The sequence below is a fragment of the Rutilus rutilus genome (genome assembly GCF_951802725.1).
Source record: "Rutilus rutilus genome assembly, chromosome: 4".
NCBI classification, from domain to species: Eukaryota; Metazoa; Chordata; class Actinopteri; order Cypriniformes; family Leuciscidae; genus Rutilus; species Rutilus rutilus.
Genome location: NC_140212.1, coordinates 44,744,410 through 44,764,159, shown reverse-complemented (window position 1 = coordinate 44,764,159; position 19,750 = coordinate 44,744,410). Strand labels below are relative to the sequence as shown.

Here is a 19,750-nt window from a genome sequence, read left to right as displayed (position 1 = left end):
AGAGAGAGTGAGTGTGAGAAAAATTGTTTGTGAGTGTGTATACGAGAGAGAGAGAGAGAGAGAGAGAGAGAGAGAGTGAGTGTGAGAAAAATTGTTTGTGAGTGTGTATACGAGAGAGAGAGAGAGAGAGAGAGAGAGAGAGAGAGAGAGAGAGTGAGTGAGTGAGTGTGAGAAAAATTGTTTGTGAGTGTGTATACGTGAGAGAGAGAGAGAGAGAGAGAGAGAGAGAGAGAGAGAGAGAGTGTGAGAGTGAGTGTGTGATGTTTCTGAACTCTTCATGTTCAATAAATCATCAGTGTCATTTAAACTTAGTACAGTTTAATCATCATTTACATGATCAACTCTTAAACTCTTCTATCATGTTTTCTTTCAGCTTCTTCAGGAAGAACATGAACACACTCAGTGAGTTTCTCTGCTCGTTTTCTTAGTGACTTACATTGAAGGAAGTCGTTCCTGGTCTTGGGAACAGCTGTGGAAATCAACAGACATGAAGAGTGTGGTTATCATCAGGTGCGGGTTCACCCAAGCAAAGTCAGGATCCACACACACACACACACACACACACACACACACACACACACACACACACACACACACACACCCCAACATTGCATAACATTTTACTCTGAATTGCACTACAGTAATATTGAATAGAATTAAGTGAGACATTTAAATATATATATTTATTTTACTTTAAACTGCATAACAAAAATTGTCTACACTTTGGTAGACCCTACTTGCTTTTTAGCTTGAACAATTGTCTTCTTATTGTGAAATCTGATATTCCGATTCTCAGATATGTCTTGGTGATTGTATTTAGTCTTTTAAACACTTTTATAATGATTATGTTAGATGATAACGGGTAATCGGTAATAGTTTTCTTCATCCACTTCTCCTGAAAGACAGGAAAGTAAGTGGCCAGGGAACTGGGAGAAGAATAAACACTATTTCGTTTCCTACACGACGTATTTCTGACGTGAATAAAACACGGTGTCAAATTAGAAGTTTTAAATGCCGCTTCCATAGACATCAGTGTGTATGTGAATGTGTTGCTAGTATTACGTGTATTTAAATGAAACCTAAATGAAACGTTGTTGCTGTTGGAAATAAACTGTCCATTATATATGACAAGAACTGAGTGTGTCCGTCTCTGGCTCGCCGCTTTGGTTAGTGTTAGTTCACCCAGAGATGAAAATGCCATGATTTACTCAACCTCATGTCCTTCCAAACCCATATATGACTTCAGGACACACATGTGAAGAGAGTCTATTTTAATGAAATCTGGGAGATTTCTGTCCCTCAATTGAAAGTCTATTCACCCATAACTCTGACGCTTCCAAACGTTCATTAAGAATCATGAATTGAGTAGTTTAATCCAAGAAGAGACATGACTGACACGAAATGATGAGCAGATTTAAAGGGGTGATGAACTGAGAAATCAAAATTTCCTTGAGCTTTTGACATATAAGACATCATCATATCCTGTAAGTTTCAGAACTGAAAACTACCTTGTTAGTCCAATAAAAGCTTTTATAGACATCAGGCTCAGCAAACGACTCGTTTTTCAAAGTGGGGAACTATGACGTCAAAGAGGATAAAACACCGCCTCCACAAAAGAAGATCAACGCCTACTTCAACACGGCCTATTTAGCCCCGCCCACCGATTCGCCCAAACATGCTAAATAACATAGGACGAAATGATAATTGCTAAACCGGATCGAGCTACTTCCAAGCAATAAACATGCTGTTCACTAAATATTGTGCAGTGCCTGTTTGTGCAAGAAGACAGTCTGCATAAGCTTCCTTCGGATTCCAGCATGGTTAAACTTTATTAAATCAGTCAATCACAATTTCCCGACACGGATCTGCCAGCAACACGTAAGTAACCATGTGTATTCTAATGCCTGATCTGCGATCAGTGATTTCTGTGTAATTATTCAAGTTCAGCTATCTTTCTCTTAAAAAATCAAACCAAAAGTCCAAATCATAGTCTCTGCTGCACCAATTTAACTGATATAAATACTAGTGTAGAACATTGCAGAGAAACCGTGTCTATTCCTCGTTTAGTGAGATCAAATAATAAATCTACTGCAGGATCTAGGAAAAATCTAATTGTTATTAAAACAGAAAATGTTGCTATTAGTAAACAAAAACGATTTCTAAAGCTAGGTCTTCTAAACATTAGATCACTCACACCTAAGGCAGATATTGTAAATGAAATAGTCACAGATAATAGCATCGATGTACTTTGCCTTACTGAAACCTGGCTTAAACCAAATGATTATTTCGGTCTAAATGAGTCTACTCCTCCTGGATACTGTTATAAGCATGAGCCCCGTCTGATTGGTCGTGGCGGAGGTGTTGCAACCATTTATAGAGATATTCTAAATGTTACCCAGAAAACGGGTTATACGTTTATTTCATTTGAAGTACTTGTACTAAATGTTACGCTCTTAGATGTTAGAAAAACATACCTATTATCTTTAGCCTTGGCTACCGTATATAGACCGCCTGGGCCTTACGCTGATTTCCTAAAAGAGTTTGCAGATTTTCTCTCAGACCTATTAGTCAATGTCGACAAGCATTAATTGTTGGAGATTTTAACATACACGTAGACAATCAAAATGATGTGTTAGGGGCTGCGTTTACAGATTTATTAAATTCATTTGGGGTCAAGCAAAACGTCACCGGACCAACACATCGTCTTAATCATACACTAGATTTAATTATATCACATGGAACCGATCCAACCGATATAGATATCATTCCACAAAGTGATGAAGTCACTGATCACTACATGGTAACTTGCATATTACGTACTGCTGTAATATGTCATGCGGCGCCGCGTTATCAACCAGGCAGAACAATCCTTCCATCCACCATAGATAATTTCTCAAATGGCTTATCTAATCTGTCTCAGCTGCTGCCTGAACCCAAACAAACAGATGAACTAGAATAACTAACCAGCACTATGAGCACCATTCTCTCTAGAACATTGGATGTGGTTGCACCCATAGATATCATATATAAAGGCTAGATGTCTCGTGCGCACTGCTGGCCAATGGAGGTCGACGTCCGCACGTGGCGGCCATCTTGCGACAGTGTACTCGCTCACTACTTCAATGGTGCATGTACTTTTAAATAACCATAACTTGCTCATTTTTCTACCGATTTTCAAACGGTTTGGTTTGGTTTGTTATAAACGTCAGAGATGTAGTTATGACACTGCATACATACACTGCATACATATGAAAAATTATAACATACATTTTCAAGCATTCGGAATTATAGCCACGTTAATAACGTTTGTAAGAAACCAAACCGTTTGTAAATCCGTCAAGATTTCAGCGAGATAAGAGGATTTGTGTGCGTGCTGATCATTCACCTTAATGCACAGAGCACTGTCACAAGATGGCCGAACGATGATGCCGGAAGTGACTGCGCCATAAGGCATCTAGCGTTTATATATGATATCTATGGTTGCACCTATTAAATTAAAAAAGGTCAGAGAGAAAAATAAAGCACCATGGTATAACAATACTACGCATGTTTTAAAGAGAGAAACCCGTATTTTAGAGCGTAAATGGAAACAAACTAATTTAGAGGTCTTTAGAATCGCGTGGAAAGACAGTAAGTCACGTTATAAAAAGGCCCTAAAAGCGGCCAGGGCTGAGCACCTCCGCAAACTAATAGAAAACAACCAAAAATATTTTTATTTAACACTGTGGCTAGACTAACAAATAAACAGACGTCACCTGAACAAAATATCCCGTTACAGTTCAGTAGTAATGATTTCAGGAACTTCTTCACTGAGAAAATAGAAAGCATCAGAACCACAATTGTAAACGTTCAATCTTCAATCGCGCCTTATAATTCAGCTTCAATTATCACCCCGCAAGAACAATTACAGTGCTTTGCAACTGTAGAACAAAAAGAGTTAAATAAACTTTTCACTTCATCTAAAACAACAACATGTTTATTAGATCCTATACCCACTAAACTACTGAAAGAAGTGTTAACTATAGTGGAAGATCCTCTCCTCAATATTATTAACTCATCTTTATCTTTAGGTCATGTTCCAAGAACATTTAAACTGGCAGTTATAAAACCTCTCATTAAGAAACCACAATTAGATCATAATAATCTAGCAAATTATAGACCCATTTCAAATCTTCCATTTATGTCTAAAATATTAGAAAAAGTGGTGTCCGCTCAACTGGGCTCTTTCTTGCAAGAAAATGATATCTATGAAAAGTTTCAGTCTGGTTTCAGGCCGCACCATAGCACTGAAACTGCGCTCGTTAAAATCACAAATGATTTACTTTTAGCTTCTGACCAAGGCTGTATCTCAATACTAGTTTTACTTGATCTTAGTGCTGCGTTCGATACTATAGATCAGGGGTGGGCAAACTTTTTGGGCCACACTGGGTTTTAAAATTTGACAGAGGGCCGGCCCAGTAGCAGATTATGAAACACGATCTCATGAAAGTGCCTATCTATACCACAAATTTTATTTCTCGTGCCATTTATACGCCAAGAATGTTTTTTGCGTGCATATACTACGCAGTGTAAACCCCTTGGTTAGGATTAGGGGTGTGGAGTGCGTGCCTATTACACGCCATAAAGTGCGTATCATATGCACGCGAAAACTGCGTATAATAAGTAGGCTACTACAAATACAATTCGTGGTATTCGCACTTTCATGAGATCGGGCTGAGCAAACACATTTACGTTGTGGCAACGTCTGCGCGAAATTCAACAACTGAGACGACATTCTGACAATACATTTTTTATGCTAGATATCCCCATTTAGGCATGTTATGTTTTGAGGTTAATTTTTAATTAGTTAGATGTTAGATAATTATAGCCTATACTTTTTAAATATTGTTTATCCTTATTATTATTTAATGGGCCTAACAGTAAATTAGAAACAAAACACCTGCAAGTGTACACTTAAGCCCTATTCGGACGGGACTAGTTTCACAGGGGGACTTTAGAGAAATTTCTGTTTCACAGATGTACATTGAGATTTTAATCCTGTCCGAATCTGCCATGTCTGTCTTTTTCTCACACGACCTCAGTAAAAATTCCAGAGCAAATTACCTACTGTTTTTCGTCAAACTCGGCGGTCCTCAGAGAAATCTAATCCCGTCCGAATGCGAATGTCTGTGATTGCCGAAAATGTTTTTTTTCCAAAACGCTTTTCGCGCCGGTATTCAAGTTTCTGCTTTTTGCGCACCGATAATGGATGTAGATGTGTTCGGTACACTGCGAAGAAATAAAAAATGAAATCAACAAGAAGAGCCAAATCATGTAAACTGTTAAGACTGGCTACTGTATCAGTTTCAGGTAAGATTACTTTCATTTCTGCACTTAATTACATAACGTGAAAATTCTATAAGTTAAAACTTTTTATTCCAGTGGGTCTATTATAAGAACCCAGTTCTATAAAATCATGATGATAAATTTATGTTTAGTTTTTTTTTATACTACAATTTTTATTTAATGTTTACAAAACACTAAGTACGTTAGGACGTTTTACTTTATATTTCAAAGTGCTTAATTTTAAAAGTAGGCCTACTTAATTTCAAAATACATTTGATCAAATTTCATACGCAATCCACGCATTCTGAACACGTGATCTTCTGCAATGCCCACGTGTAAAACACAGACACTCCTACCTCGGTAATAAACACAGAGATGTTAGTCCCGTCCGAATCCGTACATGAAATCACAGACGTAGGTTGATAAAAATTGTAACTCAAACGTCGTTTGGAAAATTTGTCCCGTCCGAATAGGGCTTTAGAAGAGTAAAAATGACAAATTAATTCAACTTTATTAAAACTGCATATGGCAATCAATTTGCACTTCCAAAAGTCATACATTTGTGGAAAAAAAACGAAATAAACGAATATACAAATTTATTTTTAAGTATAATAAAATAAAACATAAAAAGCAAAGGCAGATCAGAACATTTCATGAACAAAACCGGGTTCTGTACTTGGCAGACAGGGGAGCGCGGTCAAAAGCCGGGCAATAAAGGTCGGTAAATGGAATCAGTCAGGATACATCCACAAATCCAGAGGAGCAAAGAAACTAAATGGCAGACAAATCAAAGGAAAAACTAAACAGGTGTGCAAGCGGTTACCAAACATTTATTTTCTCTGTGAGTTTCCAAAAAAGGAAAAAACATTAACTGTGCGTTCACACCGCCGCCGACTTGAGCTTTAGTCAGGTCCGAATCTTCAAGATTGTGTAACCCTGTAGGCATTTTTGAGGAAAAGTTGTTATACCACATTTTTAGAAAGTTCAATGTCTCCTGAATAAGGATCCACCGTATAACATTGAAATAAGGGTCCCATTTTCTTGTAATTGTTATTGAAACAATAGGTGCATTATTCACAGCCGAAACACTACAGGTGGATAGGGTAACATTTTTAAGTTATAGATATCACCATAAAACCTTTCCAGTTTTTCACTTACATAGAGACAAACATTTTTTGTATTACAAGTTTTCTGAAATGTCATGTTTACATATGCAAATGAGGCATACCAGTATATATATATATATATATATATATATATAATTCGAGGGGCAGGCATACCAGTACGCGGTTCTCCCTTTCGGGCTAGCCCTGTCTCCTCGCGTCTTCACGAAGGTTGTCGAGGCAGCCCTTGTTCCTCTCGACGACTGGCTGATCCTAGCTCACTCTCGAGACAAGGTTTGCGAACACAGGGACCTAGTGCTCCGGCACCTAGCTTGTCTGGGCCTTCGGGTCAACTGGGAGAAGAGCAAACTCTGCTCCGTGCAGAGGGTCTCTTTTCTCGGTATGGAAATCGACTCGGTCGCCATGTGCGTGCAGCTTACGAGCGAGCGCGCGCAGTCACTGCTAACTTGCCTTCGTCAGTTCGAGGGCAAGAGTGCGGTTCCACTGAAACAATTTCAGAGGCTCCTGGGGCATATGGCATCCGCAGCCGCAGTAACGTCGCTCGGTTTGCTTCATATGAGACCGCTTTGCGATCAAGTCCCGAGGTGGGCATGGCAACACGGCACGCTCCGAGTCCCAGTGACTTCGACCTGCCGTCAGACCTTCACCCCGTGGACGAACCTCAGTTTTCTATGGGCTGGAGTGCCCATAGAACGAGTTTCCTGGCATGTTGTTATATCAACAGATGCCTCCACAATGGGCTGGGGCGCCATGTGCAATGGACATGCTGCCGCGGGCTCCTGGACAAGACCCCAGCGCCTTTGGCATGTCAATTGCCTCGAGTTGCAGGCTGTACGTCTCGCCCTGCACCGCTTCTGTGCGTTGCTCAGGGGTCAGCACGTATTAGTCCGATCAGACAATACCGCCACAGTAGCGTACATCAACCGACAAGGTGGTCTGCGCTCCGGTCGTATGTCGCAACTCGCCTCGCCCATCAGGGAGGACGAGGAGCAGGTAATTTTGGTTGCCCCGTATTGGCACAACTGCACCTGGTTCCAAGAACTAGTACTCCTCGCGACAGCACCTCCCTGGCCAATTCCTCTGAGAAAGAACCTGCTTTCTCAGGGACGGGGCACCCTATGGCACCCTCGTCCCGATCTTTGAAATCTCCATGTGTGGTTCCTGGACGGGACGAGGCAGGTTTGAGTACCCTACCACCAGCGGTGGTGGCTACCATCACTTCCGCTAGAGCATCGTCCACAAAACATGCCTATGCGTTGAAATGGAACCTCTTCGTCAACTGGTGTTCTTCTAAACTTTAAGAACCCACGAAAGGCCTGATCAGTGTCGTGCTTTCCTTCCTGCAAGAAGGGTTGGAGCGAAGGCTGTCTCCCTCCACCCTGAAAGTGTATGGTGCCGCCATTGCCACACATCATGATGCAGTTGATGGTAAGTCCATTGGAAAGCACGACCTGATCATCAGTTTCCTGAGAGGAGCGAGGAGACTGAATCCTCCTCGCCCTCCTCTCGTTCCCTCTTGGGACCTCTCAGTGGTTTTAACTGCTCTGTAGAGTTCTCCCTTTGAGCCTCTGCAATCAGTGGAGCTTAAGTTCCTGTCAATGAAGACAGTGCTCCTGGTTGCATTGGCCTCCATCAAGAGGGTAGGGGACCTGCAGGCATTTTCGGTTGACGAAGCGTGCCTGGAATTTGGACCGGCTAACTCTTACGTGATCCTGAGACCCCGGCCTGGATATGTGCCCAAGGTTTCCACCACACCCTTTCGAGACCAGGTGGTGAACCTGCAAGCGCTGCCCACGGAGGAGGCATACCCAGCCTTGGCACTGCTCTGTCCAGTACGCACCCTCCATGCTTACGTAGACAGAACGCAGTGTTTCAGGACTTCAGACCAGCTCTTTGTCTGTCATGGTGGGAAGCTGAAGGGAAAGGCTCTCTCCAAGCAAAGGTTGTCTCACTGGATAGTGGACGCCATTGCTTTGGCTTACCAGCAGCAAGGTCGACCATGCCCCCTTGGTGTGACGGCCCACTCCACCCGGAGTGTGGCATCCTCTTGGGCTCTAGCGCATGGCGCCTCGCTAACAGACATCTGTAGAGCTGCAGGCTGGGCGATACCTAACACGGCCTCTGGGCGACCCCCACGTGTGTAGTCCACTGTAAGCCTCTCTGAGCATGTGTCTTTCCCTCGGCAAGCCACCTTGCCACCCCTGGGTTTGAAATATTCCACCTGCGGCTGGACACCCCAGTGATTCTCAATATGCAGCCCCCTGGGGTCATGTGTATTCCAAGTTCCCCCCTTCGGGCTGGGCATAATTGCATATTTCCACTGATATATGCTTCCCAGTGTACCTTGGTACCTTGGCATAATTCCAGCAGCCATTAAAAACTGTCCCTTTCATGTTAATGTTGTTTTTTCATTGTTTACATGTTTAAATATTCTAAGAATGCATAGTTTAGTTATAATGTTTAATGTTTAAACTGCAATAAATGCATTAAAACGTTTTTTTTTTTTTTTTTTTTGGCAGCCATTTTGTTTTAAATGTTTATGCCAAAACAGTGATGTTTACAACTTGTTATACGGCAGAAATGGATTCAGCACCTAAAAATCATACAGAAACAACACTTGAAGTACTTTTCCTCAAAAATGCCTACTGCATCTTATCCAGGGCTATTTATCTATTTTGGGACTCGACTACTTCCAAAGTTACCGGAAGTCATTCATTTTCAATGGAAGCTGGCTTCTCTCAGCTGCAAGGAGCGTCAAATTCATCAGCGTCGCGTTTTGGGCGTTTTGAGCGTCAATCTGAAATTTGAAAGAAGCTCAACTTTATGGTAATGAGCTATGACGCGGTTCAGCGGCAAGCAGCGGCAAAACGCCAGCAACCAATCAGTTTAGAATATAGACGTCCTTCGCGCTGGCTGATCCGGAGAAACATACGATGTAAACTTTCGTTCCTACCAAAACATTAGTTCCGAGAAAATGGAGGAGAAACTGATCATCGCTGTTGCTGGGTTTCCTATCATTTATGATATGACATTATTTTCATATAGGGACCAGTTACAAAAGAACGAGGCATGGGATAAGATAGCTGGTATAGTTGGTGTCTCCGGTGAGTTTGTGAAGTGCTGCTGATGATTTATAATATTTTGAACTAACTTTAGTAGGCTACTGATAGATACTCAAATTTGTCTCTGTCTTGCCAGTAGGGCTGCACGATGTATCGTTTAAACATCGAAATCGCGATGTACGAATCCATGATAGTCACATCGCAGGATGTGCGATGTCAAGAATAGGCGGGCTATATCGTAGTTGATCCGTGATCCATTAACCGTCCGGGCCAGCTGTTCCCCGGTCCTTGACGAATGTGATTCGCGGATTAATTGCACAGTTTAACCATCATAGAGTGAAAGTTTATCATTTGCATGTGTTTTTAAGTCCTGTCAGTTTAACAGGGCGCGCTTGACAGGGCATATTCATCATGATGAGCGGCCCCACTTTTCATAGAGAGAGCCCCGGCCGCGCGCGCGCACTCACCTTCACCGTCTTCAAACAACATGCACGTCTTGCTCTCTCTCCCTCGCGCATATTAATCAAAATCAGTTGACATGATGGTGTTGAAAAAAAACTCTCCAGTGATGAAATGTTTTCTATGTTGACAAACTTATGCGATATCCTAAACTGCCGAGACAATTACACAACGCGTGCCATAGGTCTTTTCATGTAAAGAAGCTGCTCTGTGATGTGATGTTGAATATTCACATTGCTTATGGGTTTTTTTCTTTTGTCTGTTCACAAGCTGAGGATTGCAAAAAGAAATGGAAGAGCTTGAGGGACATGTTCAGGAAGGAAAGAAAGAAGGAAAAAGATAGGCGAAGGAGTGGCGCGGGTGCAAGCAGTGCCCGGCCATGGCGGTACAGTGCGGTCATGGGCTTCCTCAATCCTTTCATGGAGGACCGGCCAACGTCCAGTAATATGGGGGGAGGGGAAGCCCTAGATGACAGTGGACAGTGGCCAGAGGACAGTGATAATGCCATGGCCGGGCACAGTCAGGCACCAGAGCAGACGCCAGAGCTTCAGGCACAAGAGCAGTCACCAGAGCTTCAGGCACAAGAGCAGGCACCAGAGCTTCAGGCATCAGACAACACACCAGTGCAGAGAGCAAGCCAGCCCGCCCCGAGAAGGAAGAGACCCCACACCTCTGACTTTGAGGAGAGACTGATCACAGTATTGGAGGCTGTGAGCAACAGACCAGGACCTGTCCCCAGGCCTTCTCCTCCTCCTCCCCCTCCTCCTGACGATAGTGATAGCTATTTTTTTAAAAGCCTGCAGGAAGACTTTAGAACCCTGCCTTTAGGAACAAGGCAGGATCTCAAGTTTGAGATGCACCGCCTGGTGTATGAGGCAAAGTATCGTGAGGTTGACCCTTGGGCTGAGAGGAACGGGGTGCAGCTGACAACACTGTGAGGGGTGTTAGTAAGTTTGTTACCCTTGCAGTGCTGTCAGCTGCCCCCTGTTCTCTCTCCCTCACAATACACTTTTGCTTTAAGCTGAGAGTTTGATTGAAACCACGTTCACGTCTGTCTGTTTAATGCATATCTGGAGCCAGCAGACTTGTTCAACACGTTGACATTAAAGTCCGCGTGAACCGGAAGTTGCAAACGACTTTTCTCCAGTGCTGTGACGTATTTCCCAGTGAAAAGGAATATTGAACAGAGGGCAGGGTTTTACTCTAGCGCTCCTCCTCTCCATCTCTCGCTCATTACAGACTAACGGTTTGAGGGGAGTGGTTAAGCGTTTCCCAAACCAAGCCGTCAAACATACGTCATCAGAGAAGGTCCTCCAAGGCAGAGGGGAGGGGCATTTTCAGATTTTGATTAAAGATTACAAAGCCAAAAAATTTTTTTGTGTGGATTGACTTGCATGGATGAATTGTTCACCACAAAACTAACAATTTAGGCAAGCAAAGTAAATATGGTCAATTTTGAATTCATGTGGACTTTAAAGGCCCTGTTGGGACCAAGTTTTTGTTAGCTCACTCAAGAATAAATGTTTAGTCACTATGCAAGCATTTTCATCAACTAGCTTATTAATAAAAAAAAAGTTATGTTGTATGAATTGTTTTTTCCCCAATAAATATTGTAAAATATTTTCAACATTCATGGTTGTGTGTTTCATATTATTTTTAAATCCTACTATAAAATTTAGACTTTTTTAAATGTAGCCTATAGCACAGCTGTTTAATGAGGCAGAAACGAGGGCTGTTCCGAATACCATGTTTTGAGCTTCGGAGACGGAGGGGCTGAATATATTCTTCTCTCTAATAAAGGCAGGAATGTGTCTGTCTGTCTGTCTGTCTGTTTGCATTTTGATTATTTCGGGAACCGTTCATCCAATCGACTTCACAAGGGTGCTTCGACTTCACTTCGCAGTTGGTGCAATAAACGCGAGACGCGACACGTTCACAATTAATAGCCTACACTTATAATAAACTACAGAACAGCGCGAGTGGGAAGCAGTAAACTAACAGATTACTAAATTTAAATAAAGAAAAAACGAAATTTAAATAAAGAAAAAACGAAATTTAAATAAAGAAAAACGAAATTTAAACAAAGAAAAAGCGAAATTTAAATAAAGAAAAACGAAATTTAAATAAAGAAAAAACGAAATTTAAATAAAGAAAAACGAAATTTAAACAAAGAAAAAAACGAAATTTAAATAAAGAAAAAACGAAATTTAAATAAAGAAAAACGAAATTTAAACAAAGAAAAACTAAATTTAAATGAACAAACTGTAGGCTAATAAATAAAGAACACGGTAGCATACTTTTCAATAACTGCATCACACATTTTAATTAACGAACAGTTAATACTGAGTATCAGATCGGTGCATCCCTATTTAAAAGTGTATAGGTGCTTAGCTATGGAAACTATGCTTTTAGTGTAATTGGTGGCTCTTAAAAGAGCCGTTTGTATCACTAGGCTTATACTCCAGGTTGCCAGCTGACAGCTCCTTCGGTGGAGAAATAGGAGGTATATGTCTCCCGGACACGGATGGCCTCCCGTGCGGAGTTGTTGCTGCCCACTCGGGTTACTGCCTGTAGACCAGCAACTTCCCTGTCTGCAGCTGGTGGTGGTCCACGTCTTGCCCTGGTTGGTGTCTTGGAGGTCCTCCTCAGGAAATTATGCAGGACACAGGTAGCCTTCACACAGACGTCCACATTTGCAGGGCTGACCCCAATGACTCCTCTGTACATACGCCATTGAGACGTGAGAATACCAAAGGTATTCTCAACAATCAGCCTTGCATGTGACAGCCTGTAGTTGAATACTCTGCGCCTGCCAGAGTGGTTGGAGCCAGGAAAAGGCCGCATGAGGTTGGGGCGCAGTGGGAAGGCCTCATCAGCAACAAAAACATGTGGCTGCGGTCCTAGATGCTCAGCTCCCGGCAGCAGAGCATCCTGTGGCAGACCAAGTGTCCCGTCCAGTAGTGCCCGGCCGAAGGTGGAGTTGGCCAGGACACCGCCGTCACTCGTCCTCCCGTAGCTGCCCACATCCACCACCCGAAAGCAGTATTGGGCATCTACCACTGCCAGAAGCATAACTGAATAAGTCCCCTTGTAGTTAAAATACATGGACCCTGAATTGTCAGGAGACTTAATGACCACATGTTTCCCATCAATGGATCCAAGGCAGTTGGGGAAAGCCCATCGCTGGTAAAACCCCTTTGCAATGCTCAGCCAATCCTCCGTGGTGGGCACTGGCATGTACTCCTCCACCATGGAGTCCCAAATGGCCCTGCAGACCTGTGGGACAATGTTGGACACAGTGCTCACTCCCATGTGGTAGCTGGCAGCAATAGTGCGATAGGAGTCCCCTGTGGACAAGAACCGCAGGCAAATAGCCAGACGCTCAGCAGGAGATATTGCATGGCGGTAATTAGTGCTATTCATCATGATGAGCGGCCCCACTTTTGACAGAACGCTGTCAAACTGCTCCGTGTCCAGCCTGAAGTACCGCTTGAATCTCTCGTCGTCAAGTCGCAGCTGCTGCACCAGCCGGTGATACTCTCCGAATTGATAACGGTCCTGGAGGGTGGCATGAACCCAAAATCTCCGAGTCCGATGTCTTCTCCGCAAATACAATACAGCAGCAGCAGCACCAAACACAGCAACTTCGCGATGATCCATAATGATCCAGTGATGCACATATGAGGATGAGCGCAACTTTTATTGGAAATATTTACGAACGCTCGTTTTAAGCGGGAATGCTATTCATTCGCTCACGGTAAAACCGATTTGACCAATTGCACAGATGCAAATAATAATAATAATAATAATAATAATTATAATAATAATAGCTAATTATAATTTTATTAATATTTTTTCCCGACCAAATGTGACCAAAACGGTTATAAAAATGCTGTTATAAATGGTAATGTTTTTTTTTCTGTTTACATTTCATGGTGTGACACAGACTTCAGAGCGGCCAAAGCGTCAACAAGCGTCAACAAGCTTCCCCGTACTTTTTGACAAGCGTCCTTGACAGGGCGGCCAGAGCTTCTTTGCAGCTCAAGTCGGCGGCGGTGGGAACGCACAGTGACATGCAACAAGTCTATGCGCTTAAGTCGCTGTCTGTTTGGTTTCCATGGTGACGCGTCATTGCTTGTTACGTGACACACCGCAGCCACAACAGCGCTGAATGAATGATGATCTGCTTTTATGTCATTTTTCCTTTTTTACATTTGTTAGCTATGGCATGAAATATCTGATATTCCGATTGTCAAATATATGCAATGCAATATATATATATATATATATATATAACGCAAAGTATTGCAAGAAAAAGGCTAAATTAATGCGATCTTAAGACAATTTTTTAAATACTCGACGGGCCGGATTAAACAGCCTAACGGGCCGTATGTGGCCCGCGGGCCGTAGTTTGCCCACCCCTGCTATAGATCATACATTACTCTTAGATCGACTACAAAATTATACTAGTGTTCAAGGACAAGCACTAAGCTGGTTCAAATCATACCTATCTGACCACTACCATTTGTCTATTTAAATGGAGAAAAATCGATCATAACTCCAGTAAACTATGGAGTGCCGCAGGGATCTGTATTAGGCCCTCTGTTATTTTCGATATATATGATGCCACTTGGAAATATTATAAGGAAACATGGAATTAGTTTCCATTGTTATGCTGATGACACTCAAATATATATTTCATCACGGCCGGATGAAAACGCTAAATTTTCCAAATTGACAGAATGTGTTAAAGATATAAAAGATTGGATGACGCGTCATTTTCTTTTATTAAATCCTGACAAGACAGAGGTAATACTTATCGGTTCAAAAAAACGCCCACAAAACCTCGCACAATACAACTTTAACATCATAGGATGTCCTGTTACTTTATCCTCTACAGTAAAAGACCTGGGTGTTATACTCGATTGCAACCTGTCTTTCAAAAATCATATTTCATATGTTACAAAAACAGCCTTTTTCCACCTTAGAAACATTGCTAAGCTACGTAATATGCTATCAGTTTCTGATGCAGAAAAGTTAGTTCATGCATTCATGACCTCGAGACTAGATTACTGTAATGCTTTATTAGCTGGTTGTCCTACATCCTCAATAAACAAGCTACAGTTAGTCCAAAATGCAGCCACTAGAGTTCTTACTAGATCAAGAAATATGATCATATAACACCGATTTTATCATCACTGCATTGGTTACCTATAAAGCTCCGTATTAATTACAAGGTATTGCTACTGACTTATAAAGCCCTAAACGGCTTAGCTCCAGTCTATTTAACGGATCTTCTATTGCCCTATAATCCATCGCGCTCTTTAAGATCACTTAATTCAAGGCTTTTGGTCATACCTAGGATATCCAGAACCACCAAAGGAGGGAGAGCATTTTCACATTTGGCTCCAAAACTCTGGAATAGTCTTCCTGATACTGTTCGTTGCTCAGACTCGCTCTCCCAGTTTAAAACTAGATTAAAGTCGCATCTCTTCAGCCAGGCATTCATATAATCCTACAGTTCAAACTACAATCCGGCCTCTAGCTCATAAATGCCAGAGGAGAACTGGCCCCCGACTTTTTTTTTTCTCCATTAGGTCACCTGATGGAGTTTTAGGACACCATTAGGTCACTTGATGGAGTTTTTCGGTTCCTTGCCACTGTTGCCTTTGGCTTGCTCAGTTGGGGATATTTTGGGGATATTTAATTTAATTTTATCAATCAATAAATTCCACTAGAAACAAACCTTGTTGTATTATTTTAATTTAATACTGTGAAGCTGCTTTGATACAATCTGTATTGTGAAAAGCGCTATACAAATATACTTGACTTGACTTGACTTAAAATCGTTCAATACTGTTTATGCATCAGTGACTAAACGATCAACTTCACATAATTTCTCGTAGAATTATGAAAATAATATTTTTTAAACTGAAAGCGATCAAAGAACGATCCCTTTCCAATCGCCCAAGCTGTCAATCAAACAGCACAGCGCGAGCCGCGAAAGCTTATCTGGACACTTACCAAACTCGTGATGAAATAATGACACTGTTACACTACACAACGAAGCTCTTACTGTGTATTCACATAGTGTTTGCATTGTGATTTGGTGTAAGCATTTGTGAGAGTGCAAAAATTGCGTTGCAATGATAAGATCTTTATTCACGCGATCAACAGACTGTCTGTCATCTGCTCAGTCAGTGCTCATCATGCTGCAACCTTTCATGTGATGGAATAGATTTAAATATAATGCTTTAAACGATACTTTTCACGATTTGTTAATCTCGATAGCTGTAATAGTAAAAACCAGAGCCATAGAGAGAAAGAGTTGCGACACTCTTTGATGTAGTGTTGCACGGTGTACCGATACTTCAAAAGTATCGCGATACTCGGAAATTAAAAACGTCACGATACCTAAATTTATCAGTATCGATACTTAAAAAAATTTGATTTGTAAGGCCGGCGACACACTGGCTGCGTGTCGTGTCCGTTTTTATTTCGGCTCCCATGTTAACTGCCTGCGTGACACACGCGTCTGGGCGCAGCTCGAGACGTGCGGAAAACGCGTGTATGCTAGAAATAGAACCGGCCTATTTTTCACGCGACACGCAAGCGTGTTGGAAGCGTTTCCAGGCAAAATAGAATAGGCCTTCCACAACTCTCTCCCCACATGTCAAATATATCACCAATGAGGCTTATCATATGTTACCAATATTAAACATTGTTTAATATAATCGCTGTTCATATTTGTATTCAAAGTTCAGAATCAAGATAAAGCTCTTATGTTTCTTATGATAAATTTATAATAAAAAAATGTACCTTGAATGTCATTGCTCTAATTTATTTTTTATATTTTTATATTTCATATTTTGTTCAAATGTTTAATATATCTGCTATGTTCATATTAGTGTGTTATATGATTAGTATGTTGTCCCGGTTTTAAAATAAAGCACAGCAATGATATTTGAGAGTGTTTCTCCCTTTTCAGGAAAAGTATCGAAAAAGTATCGAAATCGCAATACTTGACTTGGTATCGGTATCGAAACAATAATTTTGGTATCGTGACAACACTACTTTGATGTCGCCGCTATGGCTGTCACGTGGTTCATGTAAGCCACAATAGTTCCAAAACATACGCTGGCTGTCATGTTCGTCTATGGGACAGACAGCAGCGATTGCATTATTGAACGGTAAATATAAAATAAAACAAACACCCACGTACTTTTTCAGCTGTTATAGCATTATTGCATTTTGTTAATGTCAGTTTTGCATTTGGAGATAAGTTTTAGGCTATATTTTTGGAGGGAAAAGCTTAGTGTTCATGTTCGCATGGGTAGTAGCACTGGCTTTAGCTGCTCTAACTTAACTTTTCCATATCATTCATCTGATGATGCACGTCTCATGATATTTATTTTAGCACAACTGGGCTGTATTAGGCTATTGATTCCCGTGATTTTGCTTATAAATTCCGCTTCAGCCATTAGCCTACCTTCGTGATCACGCAAAGAGGTCTGCCGTGGAGGTCCGTTCAGAATTCGCTTAGAAGCTAGCTCACTTCTTCTGATGAAAGTGGCCACCCCCAGGACCACAACGTGAAACATGATCATGTTAAGACTAAGAATATAATTTTAAGATTAAGCCATACACACATTATCAAAACTATAACAGATTAAAAACGAATTTACGCTTTTAAGTTTGAGTATATAGGTAAGTGCATAGTGAAGATTTTTCTCTATGGCTCTCTGGGTTAGTGTACAGAGTAGGCTAAGAGTAAGGGTAGCTGTAACTCAATCCAAGTAACTTAAGCAATTCACTAACAAAACACTTGAAGACAAATGAAGGTTTTCAAATAAAATATTTTTTTTATTAAACAATGGCAGACAACAAAAATGTGTGCTTGTGTGAGTGTGTGTGAACAAGAAAAACAAAAACCAGGGGCAGGTGATCCATGAAACAGACAGGACTGGTGATGGCCATAACAATCCTAGAGGTCCAGCATTGTTCTCACAAACCGCTTCACTCAAGACAACAAAACATAATGAAAAGTTAGTATATCCCAAAAAATTTAATTAAATAAAAGTTGCTATAAAGGTGGTAGCGATTCATTACCGAACTCTTACTGTCACAGCCGACGAAGTCGCGCTAGCTAGCAGGCAGTGCTTGAAAATTGGTTGAAACAACCAACATAAAATATAAATAATTACGCTGTGCATGTACAAATGAAGACCAGTATAAGCATCGCAAAGGGCCTCTGATACAATATAGACAGTTGACAATTCAAAAGCGGTCGATATATCAGCAATTTAGGTCTGGAACAACTCGACGCGCAGCAATGTTAGTGAATGGTGTCCAACGCCCAAATGACAGTGTTTGGAACTAATCCGATCTTCATATCCCGGAAGTAGGCGGTTAAAAGCGCCGCCATTTTTTACAACGGAGGTCTATGGGAGTGTCGCAACTCTTTCTCTCTATGACTCTGGTAAAAACGTAGTAAAAGTTTTCGAGAGAGTTCATGTAATTCTAGCTATTTCATATGCAAGCATGTCAGCCAATCACAGCAGTGGGCGTTTGCACTGCAGTCTCACAGCAGACACGCCCCTTAAAGGGGTGGTTGAGTGTGATTTCACTTTTCTAACTTTAGTTTGTGTGTAATGTTGCTGTTTGAGCATAAACAACATCTGCAAAGTTACAACGCTCAAAGTTCAAAGCAAAGGGAGATATTTGCTTTTAAAGAAAAGGACTACAACAAACGGCTGGTTGGGACTAGGGTTAGTGACATCACTAACCCTAGAATTTACATAAACCCCGCCCCCGGGAACACGCAGTCCATGTTGAGAAGAGGAAAAGTTGTTGTATAAGAGTACATCTGTGAGTCAGCTCAAACTTTAGCATCCATCTTTTCACATGCAATAGAAAGTCACTCTGTGTGCATCTCACAACAGTTCCTATATGAGCAATTTATAGATTTATCATGACAGAATATCCTAATTGAAGATAGTTAACTCCACATCAGCAACATAAATTCATCAACTAACCATTCAGAGACGTCCTGTTGCATTCTACATGTTGTCACTTCTTCTTGAGTCTCTCCATCCTTATCTGACTCCGTTTAACATTAAAGGCAGAACAGTTTCTGTCATTTTAGTGTGTCTGCGTGAGGTAACAGCAGCTGCTAACAGACACGAGCTCTTGAAACCCCGCCCTCTGCAGTAGCTCATTTGCATTTAAAGGGCCAGACACAAAACGGTGCGTTTTTGCAAACCCTCAAAAAGTGACAACTTTAACTTGCTATATAAAAATATCTGTGGGTTATTTTGCGCTAAAACTTCACACACACACTCTGGGGACATCATAGATATATTTTACATCTTGTGAAAAGGGCATTATACCACCCCTTTAAAACAGAACGTTCAAATCTGAGGCTGAAATCAGGCTTGGAAAAATGGCTTTTATTTATAAATTATGACAATTTTTGATGTAAAAATCATACTAACATTATAAGGGCACCCCAGGCAACATTATAAAATAATAAAACAATCCAGTTCATGACCCCTTTAATTTAGACTTATTCACATATAAACACTGATCAATGAACAATATTTGCAGAGTTCTATATTTGGTAATGGAGGCGATGTGTAAATGTAATAAATAAGGTCAACAGCACTGCTATAACAGCGGGCATCAACTGATTTAATTGCTTGCTCAGCAGGGGCCCTCAAACCCGCGGGGCCCTACGCAATTGTGTGGGTTGCGTGATGATTAAAAACGCTATGAACTGAT

The 19,750-nt window shown here is 41.4% G+C and overlaps 2 protein-coding genes across 3 annotated transcripts in view; both read right to left on the bottom strand.

Moving 5' to 3' along the window:
* The window catches only part of LOC311289545 (protein NLRC3-like), a 138,366-nt gene that overhangs the window by 5,954 nt on the left and 112,662 nt on the right, over positions 1 to 19,750 (bottom strand). The window lies entirely within an intron of this gene.
* Positions 1 to 19,750, bottom strand: part of LOC311289546 (stonustoxin subunit beta-like) — a 58,456-nt gene that overhangs the window by 6,729 nt on the left and 31,977 nt on the right. For both annotated transcript variants that reach the window (XM_084407635.1, XM_084407636.1), the window contains one exon: positions 437 to 469. In XM_084407635.1, coding sequence (XP_084263761.1) covers positions 437 to 469 — 33 coding nt within the window. The remainder of the gene's footprint in view (positions 1 to 436; positions 470 to 19,750) is intronic.